The sequence below is a fragment of the Vespula vulgaris genome, chromosome 4, assembly GCF_905475345.1.
Source record: "Vespula vulgaris chromosome 4, iyVesVulg1.1, whole genome shotgun sequence".
Classification (NCBI taxonomy): domain Eukaryota; kingdom Metazoa; phylum Arthropoda; class Insecta; order Hymenoptera; family Vespidae; genus Vespula; species Vespula vulgaris.
In genome coordinates, this window is record NC_066589.1 from 9,795,001 (window position 1) to 9,810,599 (window position 15,599).

Consider the following 15,599-nt stretch of genomic DNA (forward strand, 5'->3'; position numbering starts at 1 on the left):
ATCTTCGAAATCGAGTCTTGAAATACTTTGTTTTGAACTGTTCAACGACCTCGATTTAGAAGAAGAGATGTAATACAAAAGTTATTTCGATCCGAAAACATTTTGGATCTGTCTTATTATTTATTTCTTAAACTTATGCGTCAGAGTGAGAGTGAGAGAGAGAAAGAGAAAATTATATACATTTAGGAACGATCAACAATTTCAAGTTAAACAAAATTATATAGATGTAGTAAATTTATTTGCTTAAAAATTCAATGAACTGAAAATTATTTTCAATATTATTATTATTATTTTTTTCTTTAGATAAAGAATCGATCAATTTTTCAATCATGGCATATTTTTGTCGATTATCGGAATTTTTGTTATGACGAACGTCCTGCATATTGTAGTTTTTATTTTAAGTAGAGAACGAAAAGCATGCACGAAAAAGTAAGAAAACGCGGAAGGAATTTTCAACGTTTGTAAAGATCTATGAAGATTAAGCCGAACGATGATAATAAACTAGCCAGCAGTGCGATTCTCTAAATATACGCGGACAATGATTAATACTCTTGGCCGAGAGTAAAATAAATATTAAAAATCTACGTCGAAGTTTAAACGTTTTTCAAAAATGTATTTGCTTGATGTTGTTAATGGTTGCGTTATAAACAAGTCACAAATAAATGAGTTTTTTGCTTTACCGAGATTACAACTTCGATCTGTAAAAAACAATCTAATTATTGCAAATATATGATTATGTTTATAAATAAGTTACAAATGAACGATATACTACGATTATAATTTATAACTTCATTCTAAAGAAAAAAAAAGAGGAGAAAGAAAAGAAAAAAATGTGATTATTGAAAATATACTCGAAGTATGCTCGATGATAATCAAGGTTTTTTCCTCCATGCGGGAATTTTTTCCTTCTTGATACCACAGCAGCCATTCGAATACTTTGAAAGTATTGATTCTTACAATTGATACCGCGAGACAGAGACAGAGACAGAGACAGAGAGAGAGGGAGAGAGAGAGAGAGAGAGAGATAGATAGAAAGAGAAAAAAAGAAACGTAGTAAAAAAAGACAATGCAAGGAAGGATTTAACATAAGAAATCTAGATGGACGTTCAAAGGTGTGACGTGGGTGGAAAGCGCGCGTGACATTTTATAAAAACATGGTGAAGATCTTTTATTTGACGTCTTATAAAATTATTAATGCTAGCGTATGCTATATACGTATGTAATACATACTAGGTGAGTCAATCGAAAGCAGTGAATATTTTGATTACTTTTTATCTGATAAAATCAAATTTCTATGTTTCTTTAAAAAAAAAAAAAAAAGAAAGAAAGAAAGAAAGAAAAAGATGAAGAGATAAAAAGAAATTGAATATTAAGCTGAAGGGATACAACTTTTTTTTGGACTTTAAAATTCTAACAGAAAAGTAAGAGGAAATGGCGTTGTTTTGATATGCATCGTTCGTAAGATTAATCTTCATTATATCTCTTATGAATGATCTAACGTATCGAAAAGAGTATATTTCAAGAAAAGTGATCAGTTTCTTTCCAGTCGTGGAAACGTTAACTACGAGAAATCGTCCTCTTCGTCACGTTATCGCTCGTAATCGTCAACACAAATTCCTACAACGATCGTTTATAAATAATTTATAGAAGTTGAATAGATAGTTCAAAAAGAATCGAAATATACTAGTATTTTGTGTTTATTTTTCACGGATAAATCGTTCGTTGTATTGTCTAATACAAGAACGAATCGTGGAATTCGTTGTACACGTGTCATCTTCCTATCTTCCAACGATATATTCGATCGATAGATCGCGCGGTTTTATTGATCTTCGTCACGTTTCTTAAACGAAAAATCGAATGTCAACGTGTCTCTGAGAGAAAAACTAATATATAATTGATCGTTAAACTATACGATAATTATTTATTTTTTCTTTCATTTTTTCTGATATTTTTCATGAACACGATGATTGATATGGTTCATCGCTGAGATTCCAATGTGTTCATGTGCTGTGTACGTGTGTGTGCGTATATATATATATACGTCTGTGTTAAATTATTATCGTAGAGGCGTATATACGGATGATATACTTGACGGACACATAGCTGCTTTTTCGAAGTTTATATAATGATTTAGTTCTGTTATTGAAGCGTTCGTATTCAGTAAGGAAAAAAAAATTAATAGAAAAAATAGCGTGTTCATCTGGAAATAGCACGCGCTGATAATCTTTGTGATAGTATCGCAACATGGTACGAACGATACCAAAAAAAAAAAGCAGGACACCATAAATGACAAGATAAAACGTACCTACGTACGTCGATTATTGAATTTAAACTATTAAGAGATTAGCAATATACCGATTTATGACTAGACGACTAATAATAGTCTTCGTTTTTTACCATCGGACATAAGTTGACTCTTTCAAACGATCTTGTCCGACTATGAGTGGATATTTTCATAAAGAAACTCGACGATTATTAAGCTACCAGTTTGATAAAAAATTTGTGCAGAATTATGCATAATTCATTATATTCGTTAGTGTCCTTGGTTATAAGTCTCCTTCTAATATCGAGATTGATTATCGTTGAAGGTTTAGTACCTGTTATTCATTCGATCACATTGGTACGTTAATTTTTATGTTATTGGAAAATTTCTATTCAATGTTAAATAGCTATATGGAATAAGCAGTATATAATATCTATGTACGTTATCGTCCTTCCGATGACTTCGATTTTTTTCATAGTTCTATATACAAAGCGAACCTGAGAATGAAATTTTAATTAGTAAATTGCTATTGATTTACATAAGTATATTCTCTTTGTAACACTTTTCAATATTTTCAAGATTTTTACAAATATTCGTTTGAAATGATTTTTATTTTCTTTCTTTCTTTCTTTCTTTTCTCCTTTTTATTCTTCTTTCACAGGAGAACAAGACGGGTATACCGAAAGAATACGAAGATTTACCTTTGATAGCGAAATGTTGTTCGACCAATCAAATTCTAATTCGAAATAAAGATCAGAGTCCAAAATGCGTTCCTTCGAACTATTATTCGGCTTTAGTATTCTCACCACTTTTTTGCAAATTCAATTCGTCTGGTACTTGGTCTTTGGGCGAAGAAGAAGACCGTTTCGTTGCACTCATTGGTTATCCTTGTCGTTATGAAAGGTAAACAATTTTTTTTTTAACAAGAAAAGAATTCATTCGTTGTACGTAATAAACTAATAAATCATTACGATCATTTCCTTTGGTTGTTTGATTGTATCAATAATCAACGAATTATCCGATAAGTATTGGACAGAATAGAAGATGAATATTTTCGATAAACATAATTATTAATGTACTTATCTCTAATGTTATCTCATTCATATGTGCAAATGGAAAAAAAAAATTAGATATAGTTATCCACGAGGAAAAATTTTTTCCTCGTAAACATGATCTTTCCTATGTATTTAGCTACTGAGAATTATTTTTTCTTCTGTTATTCAAAAGAATATCATTTTGATATCGTTGAGAAAAGGATTTATTTTACAGGTTATCGACGTTTTATCGAATAAACTATCGCACCAAGTTATAACATCCTCGCAATTGATTTTAGTAGGAATTTTATCGGTGTATTTTTACTTAAAAATTTATGTACGCTATCATATCATAATTTTTATCAGAATTTTCCCGCGATAATCTCTCGTCATTGTAAAGACAATTTCCAACAAAGTATATACAGAGTTTTATATCGAAATATATGAGAGACCAGACATATTAAAGTTTCTAAATCTTAAGTGTCTAACAATTTGAAATTGAATGTTAATCACTTGAATATCTTGTTTCAGTTTCGACCTAAATACGGAAAATGATACATATTATCTTTTACGGAATGGCTCGATATATTTTCCTTTATATGAACCTTCCATGCTTATGCCAGGTATAAATTATTGCATGGATATAACATCAACGTTAGATCTTGTAACTGTGGTGTGTTCTTCTATAGGTACATAAACTGGAAACGTCCAATTAAAACTAAATATATAACATTGTAAAATTGTCGAGGATACAAAAAATATTGTTTTTTGATTTGTTGATTTGTTTTTTTTTTTTTAGACGATAAAATATTAATAACAGGCACATGGATAATTTATTATGCCTGTGGACTTATAATATCCGTATCATTTCTAATTCTCACCATAATAGCTTATTCAATAACACCTAAGTTAAGAAACGTCTATGGTAAAATACTTTACCGCTATTGCGGATGTCTTGCTTTAGCCTTTCTTATTTTAGCGATTACACAACTCGGTGGTGTACATTGGACGAGTGACACGTGCACGGCCATTGGTACGTTTAGAAAATGATCGATTTTAAATTATACTTAGATCGAGATTTCATAAAGGTATCGAGCCGAACATCGTCGTCCCAGCAATTAACTTGATTTACTGCTCTATTTTTTCTCATTTTAGAATAATAGAGATATATCTCTAAGTTATAATTAATTTATTAAACGATCGATTTTTACAGCCTTCGTCGTCCAATTCTCGTTCGTCGCATGTTATTTCTGGTTGAACGTAATGTGTATCGAAACATGGTTGTTAATACGAAATCACGTTCATCGCGATACCTATCAAAGAATAAAACCTAATCTACTCTTTTTTTATTACTCGATATGGGTCTGGGGATCTGTAGGTATTCTCATTCTTTTATCTCTATTAATGGATCTCAATCCAACGATACCAACGATATACATAAAGCCAAACTTTGTTAGCGAAAACGACAACTGTTGGTTTAAACGTAAGTTCTTCGAAGCGTACATTAAATAATAATTCATAACGATATTTTATAACGATTAAAAATGTTTTTTTTTTTATATATATATATTTTATTTTAGCAGACACCAATACGATGCCATTCTTTTTCGTGCCAGTTGGGTTTCTCTTACTAATCAATTTTATATTTTTTATTCTAACGGGAATCATGATAAAACGATATCAAAAAGATCTCGCGCTTAGACGATTAGCTAGAAATCAAGATTCCGTTCGGCAAGACCAAGGGCTGTTTTATAATTTGAGAAAAACATTTATGGTCTGTGTAATATTATTTTTTTTTATGACTTTAACTTGGGCCTTGGAATTGATCTCTTGGTGGACTGATATTTATTTTTTCGATTGGTTAACTTTGGATCTAGTGAATGCTCTGCACGGTGTTTTTATATTCATCCTTTTCGTACTTCGTAAACCAATCAGAGGTTTAATTTGGTTGAGGATACAAAAGTTTCGTAATTTCGATAACGTCCAATTACAAACTAGTGTTCCTAATGTTAATCTTCTTAGAGTTACAAATTAACGATAAGATTCGTTAAACGATCAAGCGATAGTACGATATTACATGTATCAAGATTATTTGACATTACGTTTCCGGTGATAATATTTGTGTTATACACAAGATTTAAATTAAAAACAATTTAACATAATATGTATCAAGATTATTTGATATTACGTTTCCGGTGATAATATTTGTATTATGCACAAGATTTTAATTAAAAACAATTAGACATAATATGTATTTACTTGATTTGAAATTTTATTATACGGACGAATTAATAGCGCAAAGATTAAATCTTCAACGAATGATCTCAAATTTGTTAATGTATGATTGATATTTATAAGTACGATTCATTTATATTATTTAATAGAAGAAAAATGTTTCCTTCTATTCCTTCTAACTTTTGATTGCGTGTAGTTTTTATAAAAAAAAAAAAATATTTCAAATATCTACAAGGATCGATTCATATCGACTAAGATATCTCTGAATATATAATATAAAATATATAATGTAAAAAGAATTTTAATTATTATTTCTTGATGATTATTAAGTTTTACGTATCTCCGTTCTTTTAGAAGAAATTGTGAATTGAATTTTATAACATAGATTAGAGAAGATTCTTTTCGTAACAGTAAGATTAAAAAAAGAAAGAAAGAACATTCTAATATTATCAATAGTTTAGTGAATAACATTCCGTTAAAAAATTATTTAATCATACTGCATAAAATTCTTTGATACATTTTTACGGTGATTAATCTCAATGAAATTTTTTAACGCGTTATATATACACCTACATATTTTATAATACATCAATATATTGCAATACACTCGTCTATAACTTCAAACTAAAACTCTCGAATCAATGATCTTTATTACATTCACATTTCATGACTGACACTGACTAATATCAAAATGATTAAAAAGATGTTAACCAAAAATTGGTTTTGTTTACTAATAATAAAAAAAAGTTAAATAAACTAAATTTTGCAATAAAAGATAAATTGTTAGCTCTTGAATTTTTATCGAACATTTGTTTAATAAAAACTCAAATACGTTTAAAAATAGAATCATTACTATGAACTACTTACTTACGTTGTTCGTAGTTCCAGCTCATTGCTTTATTATAGTTAAAGCATAATTACTTGCATAAATCTTCGAAATAAAAACAAACGTCGATACGTGATCGTAAAGAGAAAGAATAATAGATAAGATCTGTAAATTTGAAATGAAACGACATTAAACTTTGTATCATCTTAGAAAGTCTATGTATAGGTATTTCTCTTTGTATACGTAGAAACGATCTTAAGCACCAAACGATAAAACCTTGAGAGTCTTGAGGAGTCTGGCCAGTGCCTTCCCAGACGTGGATCCGTAAACTACGTGAAATCGGTGTCTTTGACGCGTTCTGTGCGTCATCAGTTAATTCAATTTCGATAGACCGGACGTATTTCTCATAAAATACATATTTGAATATAACGTGAGAAATGGTTACGATTGTGAAAAAAAGTGCGAATTATTACACTCACTTCTTATATTTCTTTTTTACTATCGATCAAATTTATCAGAAACATACCAGAAAAGTCATTTGAAAACGAAATTCTTAACCCAACACGTGTGGTGTTACATTAGATCTCTGTTTTTTTTTTCTTTTTCGAAAGACGAATTGAATCGGTAGAACTGTTCCCTCGATCCTATCGATTGATCTTCATGCCGAATTCTTACTCATAGTGAAAGCAAACATTCTGATAAAAAAAGAAAAGAAAAAAAAAGAAAGAAGAAAAGAGAAAAGAAAAAAAGCACGAAATCTGAAGGCACGTGTACGTATTTCGCGAATAACTAATACTCGACCGACTTTTTTCGATTTATTACGACAGCTTACGTGATTAAGAAAAGAAATAGCAAGATTTCCAAGTCATTGGCCATTCATTCATTCCTATTCTCTCTTTCATCTCTAGGAATAACGTTCTCTGAATTTGATGTTCTTAGAAGATTGCCCACGCCGAATCTTTCGAGGGAGGATGAAGTCATTAATTTGCACTTTATAAACGTACTTTCCAACGTCGAACGAGTCAGATAATGTCAAGAATTCGAATGTATCCGATTGGTGAGCTTGTCCGCGTGCATCGAAACGTTCGAAAAAGTGTGTGTTAAATTATTGTCGAAGAAACAGAAAGATATACTCGAACGGACAATTCTAGCTTGTCTATTGAAGTGCCGTAATCGTTATAGTCAAGGATAATTCAATAGAAAATACGCTTGTCCATTTGGAAATCTAGTATAACTGGTATATATGATAGTATTACTGATAACCAACCGAAGAAAATATCAAGGTGATACGAAAGATACCCAAGAATAAAAAAAAGAATCGACAGAACAAACACAGAAGGTGTGTAACTGTGCACCTTGATTGTTGATTGTAATAAAAAAAAAAAAAAAAACAAAAGGAAAAGAAAAAGAAACCGATTAAACAATATGTCAATCATTCATAAACGACAAATGGTCTTCGCTTTTCGACGTTGTACGCACGAAACTCATAAGATTTCTTAAGACCGATCGTTCGAAAGGCGAACGATTTTTTTTTCGGTGTGTTTCTTCATTAGACAAAGAAAACAATTCGACATGCATCGAGTTAACATTTTGACAAGAAACTTGTGCAGTATTATGCACAACTTATCATCTTCGTTGTCATTCTTCGTTTTAAATCTCGTTCTAATATCGAGACTGATTACCGTCGACAGTATAATGCCTGTCATTCATTCTATACCATTGGTACGTTGATTTTTATTTCATTGAAACATTTTTATTCAATGTTGGGTACATAGATTACGCGGTTTATTTTATATATTATATATATTATATATATATATACACATATATAGTACGTAGTCGCGTTTCTAAAGAGTCGAATCGACGACTTCGATTTTTTTCACAGTTCTACATGTACCTTGACTCGGAATGAAATTTTTATTACGGAATCGTTATTGATTTATATTTATTCTCGTAAAAACGCTTTCCGTATAAATTTTAATGTCTACCTTGTTGAATTAAATTCATTCATCGTGAAACTTTTTCAAATAGTAATTTCAAATATATTTGACTTGATTTTCTTTCATTTCAGCAAAATGATACGTTTATTCCTGGAGAATATAAAAATCTACCATTGGTAGGAAAATGTTGTCCGACGGATCAAACATTGATTTTAAATAAAGATCAAAGTTCAAAATGCATTCCATCGAATACATCGGAATTAATATTCTCACCACCTTTTTGTGAATATAACTCGTCTGGTATTTGGGTATCAGGTGACGAACGCGAACGTTTCGTTGCATTCGTTGGCGATCCTTGTCACTATAAAAGGTACTATCTTTATTAATAATAAAAAAAGAACTTGATATTTTTCTCACAATACACAATTCATAAATTCGCACGATTTCTCCCATTATTCGTTTCATTGTATGTCGATAAATAATACAATAATTCGATGAGTAATAAATCGACATAAAACGAAAGATGAATATTTTCGATAAACGCGATGCATGTGCTTTCTCTCGAATATCACATTATTCGAAATTAGAAGAGAGAGACAGAGAATAGAGAAAAATCTTGAATATAAACGCGATGTTGTACGAAAGATTTTTTTCAAAGAATATTATTTATCTATCGTTAAAAAAGAGGAACAAAAAATTATTTCTTCGGCTTATCAATGTTCGACCGAATCAAGTATCATCAACTATCATCGTAATCAATTTCAACATATACTTTATCACTATATTCTTACGTAAAATCTATATACGTATACCTATCGTATTTTTTAACGATTCATTGGAATGTACCTTGATCGTCTATCGATCGATAAAACAATCTTCAAATAAATATATTTGGAGTTTTATATCGATATACGAGGAAGAACCGTTCGTAATAACTTTATCGTATTCGTTTGACAATTCCGAAAAAAAAATTGCATTAAACAAAAATCATTCTTTTTTATTACAGATACTTGCTATTATCAGAAAACAAGGACGAAATCGAGCATTATCTTTTACTTAACGGTTCAATTTATTTACGTGACTCTATTCCTCGAATGATGATGCCTGGCGTAGATTATTGCATGGAAATCATTCCAACGTTAGGTCTGGTAACAGTGGTGTGCTTTTCGAAAGGTATATAATATGGAAACGTCCAACTAAAAATGAACGACATTGTAAAATCTTCAAGATGAAAGAAAATACACGTTTTCGATTTTTTCTTGTTTTAGACGATAAAATATTGATGGCAGATACTCGGATAATATTTTATGCCTCTGGACTTTTAATATCCGTACCATTTTTAATACTCACCATAATAGCCTTTTCAATAACTCCCAGGTTGAGAGACGTATATGGAAAAATACTTTGTCATTACTGCGGATGTCTTGCTGTAGCCTTCACTGGTTTAGCCATTACGCAACTTGGTGGTGTACATTGGGAAGGTCATACATGTATATGCATAGGTAAAATGATCAATTTGAAATTCAATCAATATTTCATCCTCGTTAAGGTAGAATGGTCTATTAACCGTTCGAACGTAATACAAATAATTAAATCGATTATCAACTCATTGCTCTCCTTTTCCCATTTTGGTGTAATACCATACTCTCTTATTTATAATAAATATATCAAACATACGATTTTTACAGCCTTCGTCATCCAATTCTCGTTCATCGCATGTTATTTCTGGTTGAACGCAATGTGCATCGAGACATGGTTATTGATACGAAATCACGTTCATCATGGTGCCTACCAAAGAATAAAACCTAATGTACTCTTTTTTTATTACTCGATATGGGCTTGGGGATTTTCAGGTATTTTTATTCTTTTATCTATAGTAATGGATCTCAACCCGACGATACCAACGATATACATAAAGCCAAACTTCTTTAGCGACAGCGATAGCTGTTGGTTTAAATGTAAGTTTTTTTCGATGGTGTCCATTTAATAATAATTCATAACGATATTTTATAACGATTAAAAATATTTCTCATATATACATTTCAGCGGACACCAAGACGATGCCATTCTTTTTTATACCAGTTGGTTTACTCTTACTAGTCAATTTAATATTTTTTATCTTAACGGGAATAACTATAAGACGATACCAAAAAGATCTCGCACTTAGACGATTAGCTAGAAATCAAGAATCCGATCGGCAAGACCAAAGGATGTTTCGTAGTTTGAAAAGAACATTTATAGTCTGCATAGTATTATATTCATTGATGAGTTTAACTTGGACCATGGAATTGATATCCTGGTGGACCGGTGGTAATCCTTTCGATTGGTCAGTCTACGATCTGGTAAATGCTTTACAAGGTCTTCTTGTTTTCGGTCTCTTCGTACTTCGTAGACCAGCTAGAGACTTTATCTGGTGTAGAATACAAAAGCTTCGTGGTATCGATGTCGTTGAACCACAAACTGATACCGCTGCTTTTAGTCTTCTTACGGTTATAAATTAAAAAAAAAAGAAAAAAGAAAAAAGAAAATTACCAACTCTCATAAACAAGTGATAATATGATCTTTGTAAAGACTATTTGGTATTATGTAATTGACAATTGTATTTGTGTCTCGTGCATCTAAGTTTTATATTAAAACGATTAAATATAATATATATTTATACGTCAAATTCAATTCGACAACGAACTGATAAAACAAAGATTAGAATTAATATAATTATATAACGAATTTAAATCGATTATTATTATATAAAAAGGAATGTTCTTTTATGTTAAACTTTAATACATACACCTATTTTCTCGATCTGTTAGAAAATTTTACGATTATTAAATTTGTACGTAATTTTTAAAAAAAAGATTCAGACATAGGAGAGTACTTAAAAAAAATTCTAAAGAAATTATGCAACAATCTAATAACAACATGTTTTCTCACCATGCTCAGTTATATTGGTGTATAACTTAGTGTTATCTATATATCCGTACATTTGTTATCTAACCATTAGAAGAAGTATGTCATTAATTCTAACATTTTCATTATTAGATGATCTCTCTTTTCGTTATTAAATGATCGTTTTATCGATTGAATTGTAAACAGACCTTGGAGAAATCATGTAAATTGCATCGTCGTATACTTATTATCGTTACTTCATTACAATATATTATACACTATTTTAATGTTATTCAATGTCTGTTTGACAACCATTATTATTTATTTATATCGTGTAATTGTATTTAAATACAACCGAGCGTGTAAATATTTTAATGATAATATTTTTCTTAATAAAAATATTTATACGAATTATAGTAATATTTTATGTCTCCAATTAATGAGTAAGGTTTACTCGACAATGAAATACACTGATAAAAAATATTGTTACATTTTATTTTCATCGCTATACATATACATACATATATACATATATATACATATATGATATATATATGTAATATATAACATATGTATGTATATCATTGTATATGTTTATTATTTTATATTCATACACATTGCTTCGTAATCTTGAACTGGTATATAGTTTTAAAATAGTAAGTCATAACATTGACTTACATATCCAGTCAATAAGCCTCGTTATTTAATAACGAACAATCTAAAATTCCTCAAAAGAGTGCACGCATACATATATGATTTGAACAATTGATTACATTTATAAAATGCGTCAATCCTCTCTAATAAGCTCTTCGAGATATAAGGTAATTAAGTGCGAGTGCATCCGAGCAATAAACTCAGAAGCATTAACCAGGTACCAAAAATAACGTAAAAATATTATAAACAAAATTGTCTAACATCTAATAATATAGTAATTATATACTATATAATATTATGCTACTTTTTTCCCCATTAAATTTCAACACGAATATTATACATTATGTTTCTTTGTTCGATGGAATTATCACAATAGCAGGAAATAAGTATTCAATCAACCTTTTATGGTCAAGGCATTTAAAAGCGACATTTAAACGATACAATATACTATCCCTATTTTGCATATTATTTCCTAATAAAAAATAATTGTTCTTGTGATTATATGTCAAATGAGATCAGATCAATTGTTTCTGCATTTAAAAACTATTCAATCTGTGCTGAAAGTTCCATTAAAATATATAGTTAAGCGATTAGCAAATTTTCATATCATAAAAGAAAGTTTGTTATACATTCGTAATCATACAATTTTTAACGTAACTAATACGTCCAAAATAAAAAAATTTTTCATACTTATTTTTTTTTTTTTTTTCTTTTCTTTTTACAATCCTAATTGTCATTATTTTCTTTATATCCTTCTATATTACTAAAAAAAAAGAATTTATAAATCTTTTTGGTCGATTATTATCCTTAGGCCCGCTCATTAAAATTAATAATACAAACCAAATTATTTGCCGATCGCATCATATACCGATAAAACGTTTTCATTAACAATCCGAAATTATAGACTACCGTGAAAATAATTCAACTAATTTGTCTGGCTTTAGAGAAATTCAATCAGAGCGGTCTGCGATGACCTGGAAACGGTGGACTCATACCAAGAATTCCTTTGAGGTCACCGCGTTGCGCTACATAAACTAAACGATACATTCCAGGAATTCTAAGGGCCGAATCGCTAAAAAATATTCTTTCCGTTATTGGTTCGGAAGATTCCACTCCTGAAGTTTCTGTTGTTCTACCTAACAGTAATTAAAACTTATTCGATAACGCACAAAAAGTTTCATAAAATAGATTAAATAAATTAGATCTCTTCTTACCTCGTACAACATATTCATAGACGATATATTCGTCTAAACTAGAAAATTGATTATGAAAAAGACCCACCCAATCTCCACTTACTGGTCTTACATCTCCGATCAATTTATATGATACTGAATTTTCTTCGTCTATAAACCAAGCAGAAACTGGCTGAAACTCTACACCATGGTCTTCCACATTCGGCCTAATCTAAATAAATATATTTAAATGTATATGTACGAAATAAGAAATACATATGGGAAAAGGAACAATTTTGCTACCATAATATCAAATTCACCAGTTACAGGTTTGTGATCAGATTGAATGTAATTAGAATGACTCTTGTAATTAAGTTGTAGCGCGCTTAATGTAACATCATCATATACATCTGCATTAACTTTGTACAAAATTCTGTCTGTCCAAGATGGCCGGCGTCTATAGAAAAAATGTTCAAATAAAAATTTTGAATCATTCAGATAATCTTATATGTAAATTAATAATTTATTGATAAGACGTATAATCATTATATACTTGAGATCAAATTCTTGCGAAGCAAATTCAAATTTGTACGTAGGAGGAAATTCAATAACGTTCTCATTTAGTTCTGCGAATGCATCGCCATTCCTCATCACCAACTTTAATTGGTCCCTTTCCAAAAGTAGATTCAATTGATTTTTTTTAACCAATAAATCAATATCAATGGCAGTTAGATCTTCCCCGTGAAGTCTAAAATTCAAGTCCCCGATCCAAAATACATAACTAAGAAAATAAAACAAAATTTTCTATTATCTTAATATAGAAATTAGTACGTGTGTAGTGCATTATAAATAAATACAAACTCATGAAATAAAATGTTTGATGTGTCAGGTGCACTGAAAGAATGTTCTCTAAGAATAGTATTATAATCTGCTATTCTATCTGTTAACAGATGGTCATGAGGCGTTAGATGCGTATTTACAACACAAATGCTAACACCATATATATTCAATCTTATGCTTACAGCACCTTTATTACCCTAAAATATATATATATTCTTTTTATAAAAAATATTTGTATATACACGATCTATAATATCTATCTCTTACCCACATTCCACCAAATCCTGTTCTCGTATATTGTGCTTCTACCAATCTTAAATGAGTAATATGTTTTCTTAAACAGAACATATTTAAAACAAGACCCTGTAACCGTTGAGAACGGATTTTCACATAATCGTAATCTTTTAATACTTCTCTGTAATTATTAGCGTTAACATATAGAATTTATATTGATTAGAACATTTATTCTTCACGATATAATAGGTAAATTATTGCGACAATCGTGCAAAAACTTGCCTGAATGATTTGGTCCATGGATCCTCTTGAAAAAAAATATCTAATACCATGTTCTGAGGTTGTGCCTTTACTTCCTGTAGTCTAGTACAAAATATAATCAATTCTACCTTTCTAACAATTTCTTAAGCTATTAAAATTATTAAACATACCCAATAAAATATATATCTGGCAAAGATTTTAAATTTCCACATGTAACATTTAAAAGTTGATGCAGATCTTGCACCGGATACTTAGTAGCCACGTTCCACGTAACAAAGTAAATTCTTAACAATAAGAGAAAATAAATAAGCATAAGAATTTGATAAACAATTTCATTTAAACAAATGTTTTAGTTTAACTGCAACATTTATTTGTTCTGTAATTAAGATTGAATTTAATTGTTTATAAATGTATAAACATAATCGATTAAAACCTGACTTACCTCAGACGTTCTAATTGTGCTGCCATTTCGTTTACCGTTATGCTAAGTTTTGGTAGATTTCTATTATTTTAGTGAAACTGATGTTGATTTCTAAATGTAAGGTTAGGATGGAGCATATCGTTAATGCTATTCGTCTTACGTATACGCATCAATCGAAGGCCATCGAGTTATACAATTCTAAAGTAATTCAATATTAATTGCACAAAAACGTTTAGTATTTTTACATACAGGTTATTTCACAAGGCCATATTGTTGACAATTGTTGACATTTCGAAACACGGGAAGAGCAACACGGGAAGACCTTTCCCCGCTTAACTGTAACCACGTGACGTAAAACGGCAACCTGTCGTTGGTGCTCTTGCATGACCCTATTTAAATTATTTAAGACTGATCTATACTCGTTCTTTATTTATTATTACTTCGCAATATTAGCTATATGGATTATCTTTACAATCATTTCTTTACGTTATCCTATTAAATCGATTTTCAAATTTTCTTTACTTCAAATTTAATTATTGCAATGCTTGCAATTATTGCATGTATACGTAAATTTTATTTATATGTGAAACATAAGTTTAAAACAATACTTCTATCTACTACAAAAAGATTGACGAGTAAAATGGATTATGAATTTTTCCTTTATCTATCAAAAATATAAAATTAATTTTTTTAAAAATTAAAAGATTAAATGATCCAATGATTTATCGTCCTTCGTCATCACTTGAAATAATTATAGTATAGTACGAAACTTGTGGTTACTTTTATGAAAAAGCACTGTACTATAAAAATTGTATATTATATAAAAGAAAGAT

The 15,599-nt window shown here is 29.9% G+C and overlaps 3 protein-coding genes across 15 annotated transcripts; 2 read left to right on the forward strand and 1 right to left on the reverse strand.

The window, feature by feature from the left end:
• The first annotated feature begins 1,580 nt into the window (after window positions 1-1,580).
• On the forward strand, window positions 1,581-12,615 carry LOC127062944 (G-protein coupled receptor Mth2-like). Of its 6 annotated transcripts, none has more exons than XM_050991976.1 (7): window positions 1,581-1,597; window positions 7,298-8,080; window positions 8,430-8,668; window positions 9,305-9,471; window positions 9,567-9,800; window positions 9,987-10,256; window positions 10,345-12,615. In XM_050991976.1, exons 2-7 carry the CDS (start codon window positions 7,931-7,933, stop codon window positions 10,797-10,799), a joined length of 1,515 nt encoding a protein of 504 aa, XP_050847933.1. In that variant the 5' UTR covers window positions 1,581-1,597; window positions 7,298-7,930; the 3' UTR covers window positions 10,800-12,615. The 6 variants fall into 6 exon arrangements, with proteins under 6 accessions (XP_050847933.1, XP_050847929.1, XP_050847930.1 ...); XM_050991972.1 differs by lacking the exon at window positions 1,581-1,597 and adding an exon at window positions 5,967-7,128 and having other exon boundaries at window positions 7,267-8,080; XM_050991973.1 differs by lacking the exon at window positions 1,581-1,597 and adding an exon at window positions 5,967-7,128.
• LOC127062945 (G-protein coupled receptor Mth2-like) lies at window positions 1,604-5,717 on the forward strand. 2 transcript variants are annotated; one of them, XM_050991979.1, is made up of 6 exons: window positions 1,604-2,620; window positions 2,925-3,166; window positions 3,829-3,986; window positions 4,097-4,330; window positions 4,511-4,780; window positions 4,881-5,717. In XM_050991979.1, the coding sequence occupies exons 1-6, from the start codon at window positions 2,513-2,515 to the stop codon at window positions 5,330-5,332; spliced, it is 1,464 nt and encodes a 487-aa protein (XP_050847936.1). In that variant the 5' UTR covers window positions 1,604-2,512; the 3' UTR covers window positions 5,333-5,717. The 2 variants fall into 2 exon arrangements, with proteins under 2 accessions (XP_050847936.1, XP_050847935.1); XM_050991978.1 differs by having other exon boundaries at window positions 4,878-5,716.
• Window positions 12,511-15,458, reverse strand: LOC127062949 (inositol polyphosphate 5-phosphatase K-like). 7 transcript variants are annotated; one of them, XM_050991994.1, is made up of 9 exons: window positions 14,788-15,458; window positions 14,516-14,629; window positions 14,367-14,440; window positions 14,118-14,265; window positions 13,872-14,047; window positions 13,564-13,791; window positions 13,314-13,467; window positions 13,053-13,242; window positions 12,511-12,974 (listed from the first exon to the last, which is right to left on the reverse strand). In XM_050991994.1, exons 2-9 carry the CDS (start codon window positions 14,555-14,557, stop codon window positions 12,793-12,795), a joined length of 1,194 nt encoding a protein of 397 aa, XP_050847951.1. In that variant the 5' UTR covers window positions 14,558-14,629; window positions 14,788-15,458; the 3' UTR covers window positions 12,511-12,792. The 7 variants fall into 7 exon arrangements, with proteins under 7 accessions (XP_050847951.1, XP_050847952.1, XP_050847950.1 ...); XM_050991995.1 differs by having other exon boundaries at window positions 14,118-14,213; window positions 14,367-14,447; XM_050991993.1 differs by having other exon boundaries at window positions 14,122-14,265; window positions 14,367-14,447.
• Window positions 15,459-15,599: the final 141 nt, after the last annotated feature.

What these genes read in the sequence shown, in the direction of transcription:
- LOC127062945 (XM_050991978.1), top strand. Translation starts at nt 2,513, where the DNA reads ATGCATAATTCATTATATTCGTTAGTGTCCTTGGTTATAAGTCTCCTT. An exon ending in TGACACGTGCACGGCCATTG is followed by an intron (nt 4,331 to 4,510) that starts GTACGTTTAGAA and finishes CGATTTTTACAG; the next exon opens with CCTTCGTCGTCCAATTCTCG. An exon ending in CGACAACTGTTGGTTTAAAC is followed by an intron (nt 4,781 to 4,877) that starts GTAAGTTCTTCG and finishes ATTTTATTTTAG; the next exon opens with CAGACACCAATACGATGCCA.
- LOC127062944 (XM_050991976.1), top strand. Translation starts at nt 7,931, where the DNA reads ATGCATCGAGTTAACATTTTGACAAGAAACTTGTGCAGTATTATGCAC. An exon ending in GATCCTTGTCACTATAAAAG is followed by an intron (nt 8,669 to 9,304) that starts GTACTATCTTTA and finishes TTTTTATTACAG; the next exon opens with ATACTTGCTATTATCAGAAA. An exon ending in CGATAGCTGTTGGTTTAAAT is followed by an intron (nt 10,257 to 10,344) that starts GTAAGTTTTTTT and finishes TATACATTTCAG; the next exon opens with CGGACACCAAGACGATGCCA.
- LOC127062949 (XM_050991991.1), bottom strand. Translation starts at nt 14,658, where the DNA reads ATGCTTATTTATTTTCTCTTATTGTTAAGAATTTACTTTGTTACGTGG. An exon ending in CCATGGACCAAATCATTCAG is followed by an intron (nt 14,266 to 14,366) that starts GCAAGTTTTTGC and finishes TAATAATTACAG; the next exon opens with AGAAGTATTAAAAGATTACG. An exon ending in CAGGATTTGGTGGAATGTGG is followed by an intron (nt 14,048 to 14,117) that starts GTAAGAGATAGA and finishes TATATATTTTAG; the next exon opens with GGTAATAAAGGTGCTGTAAG.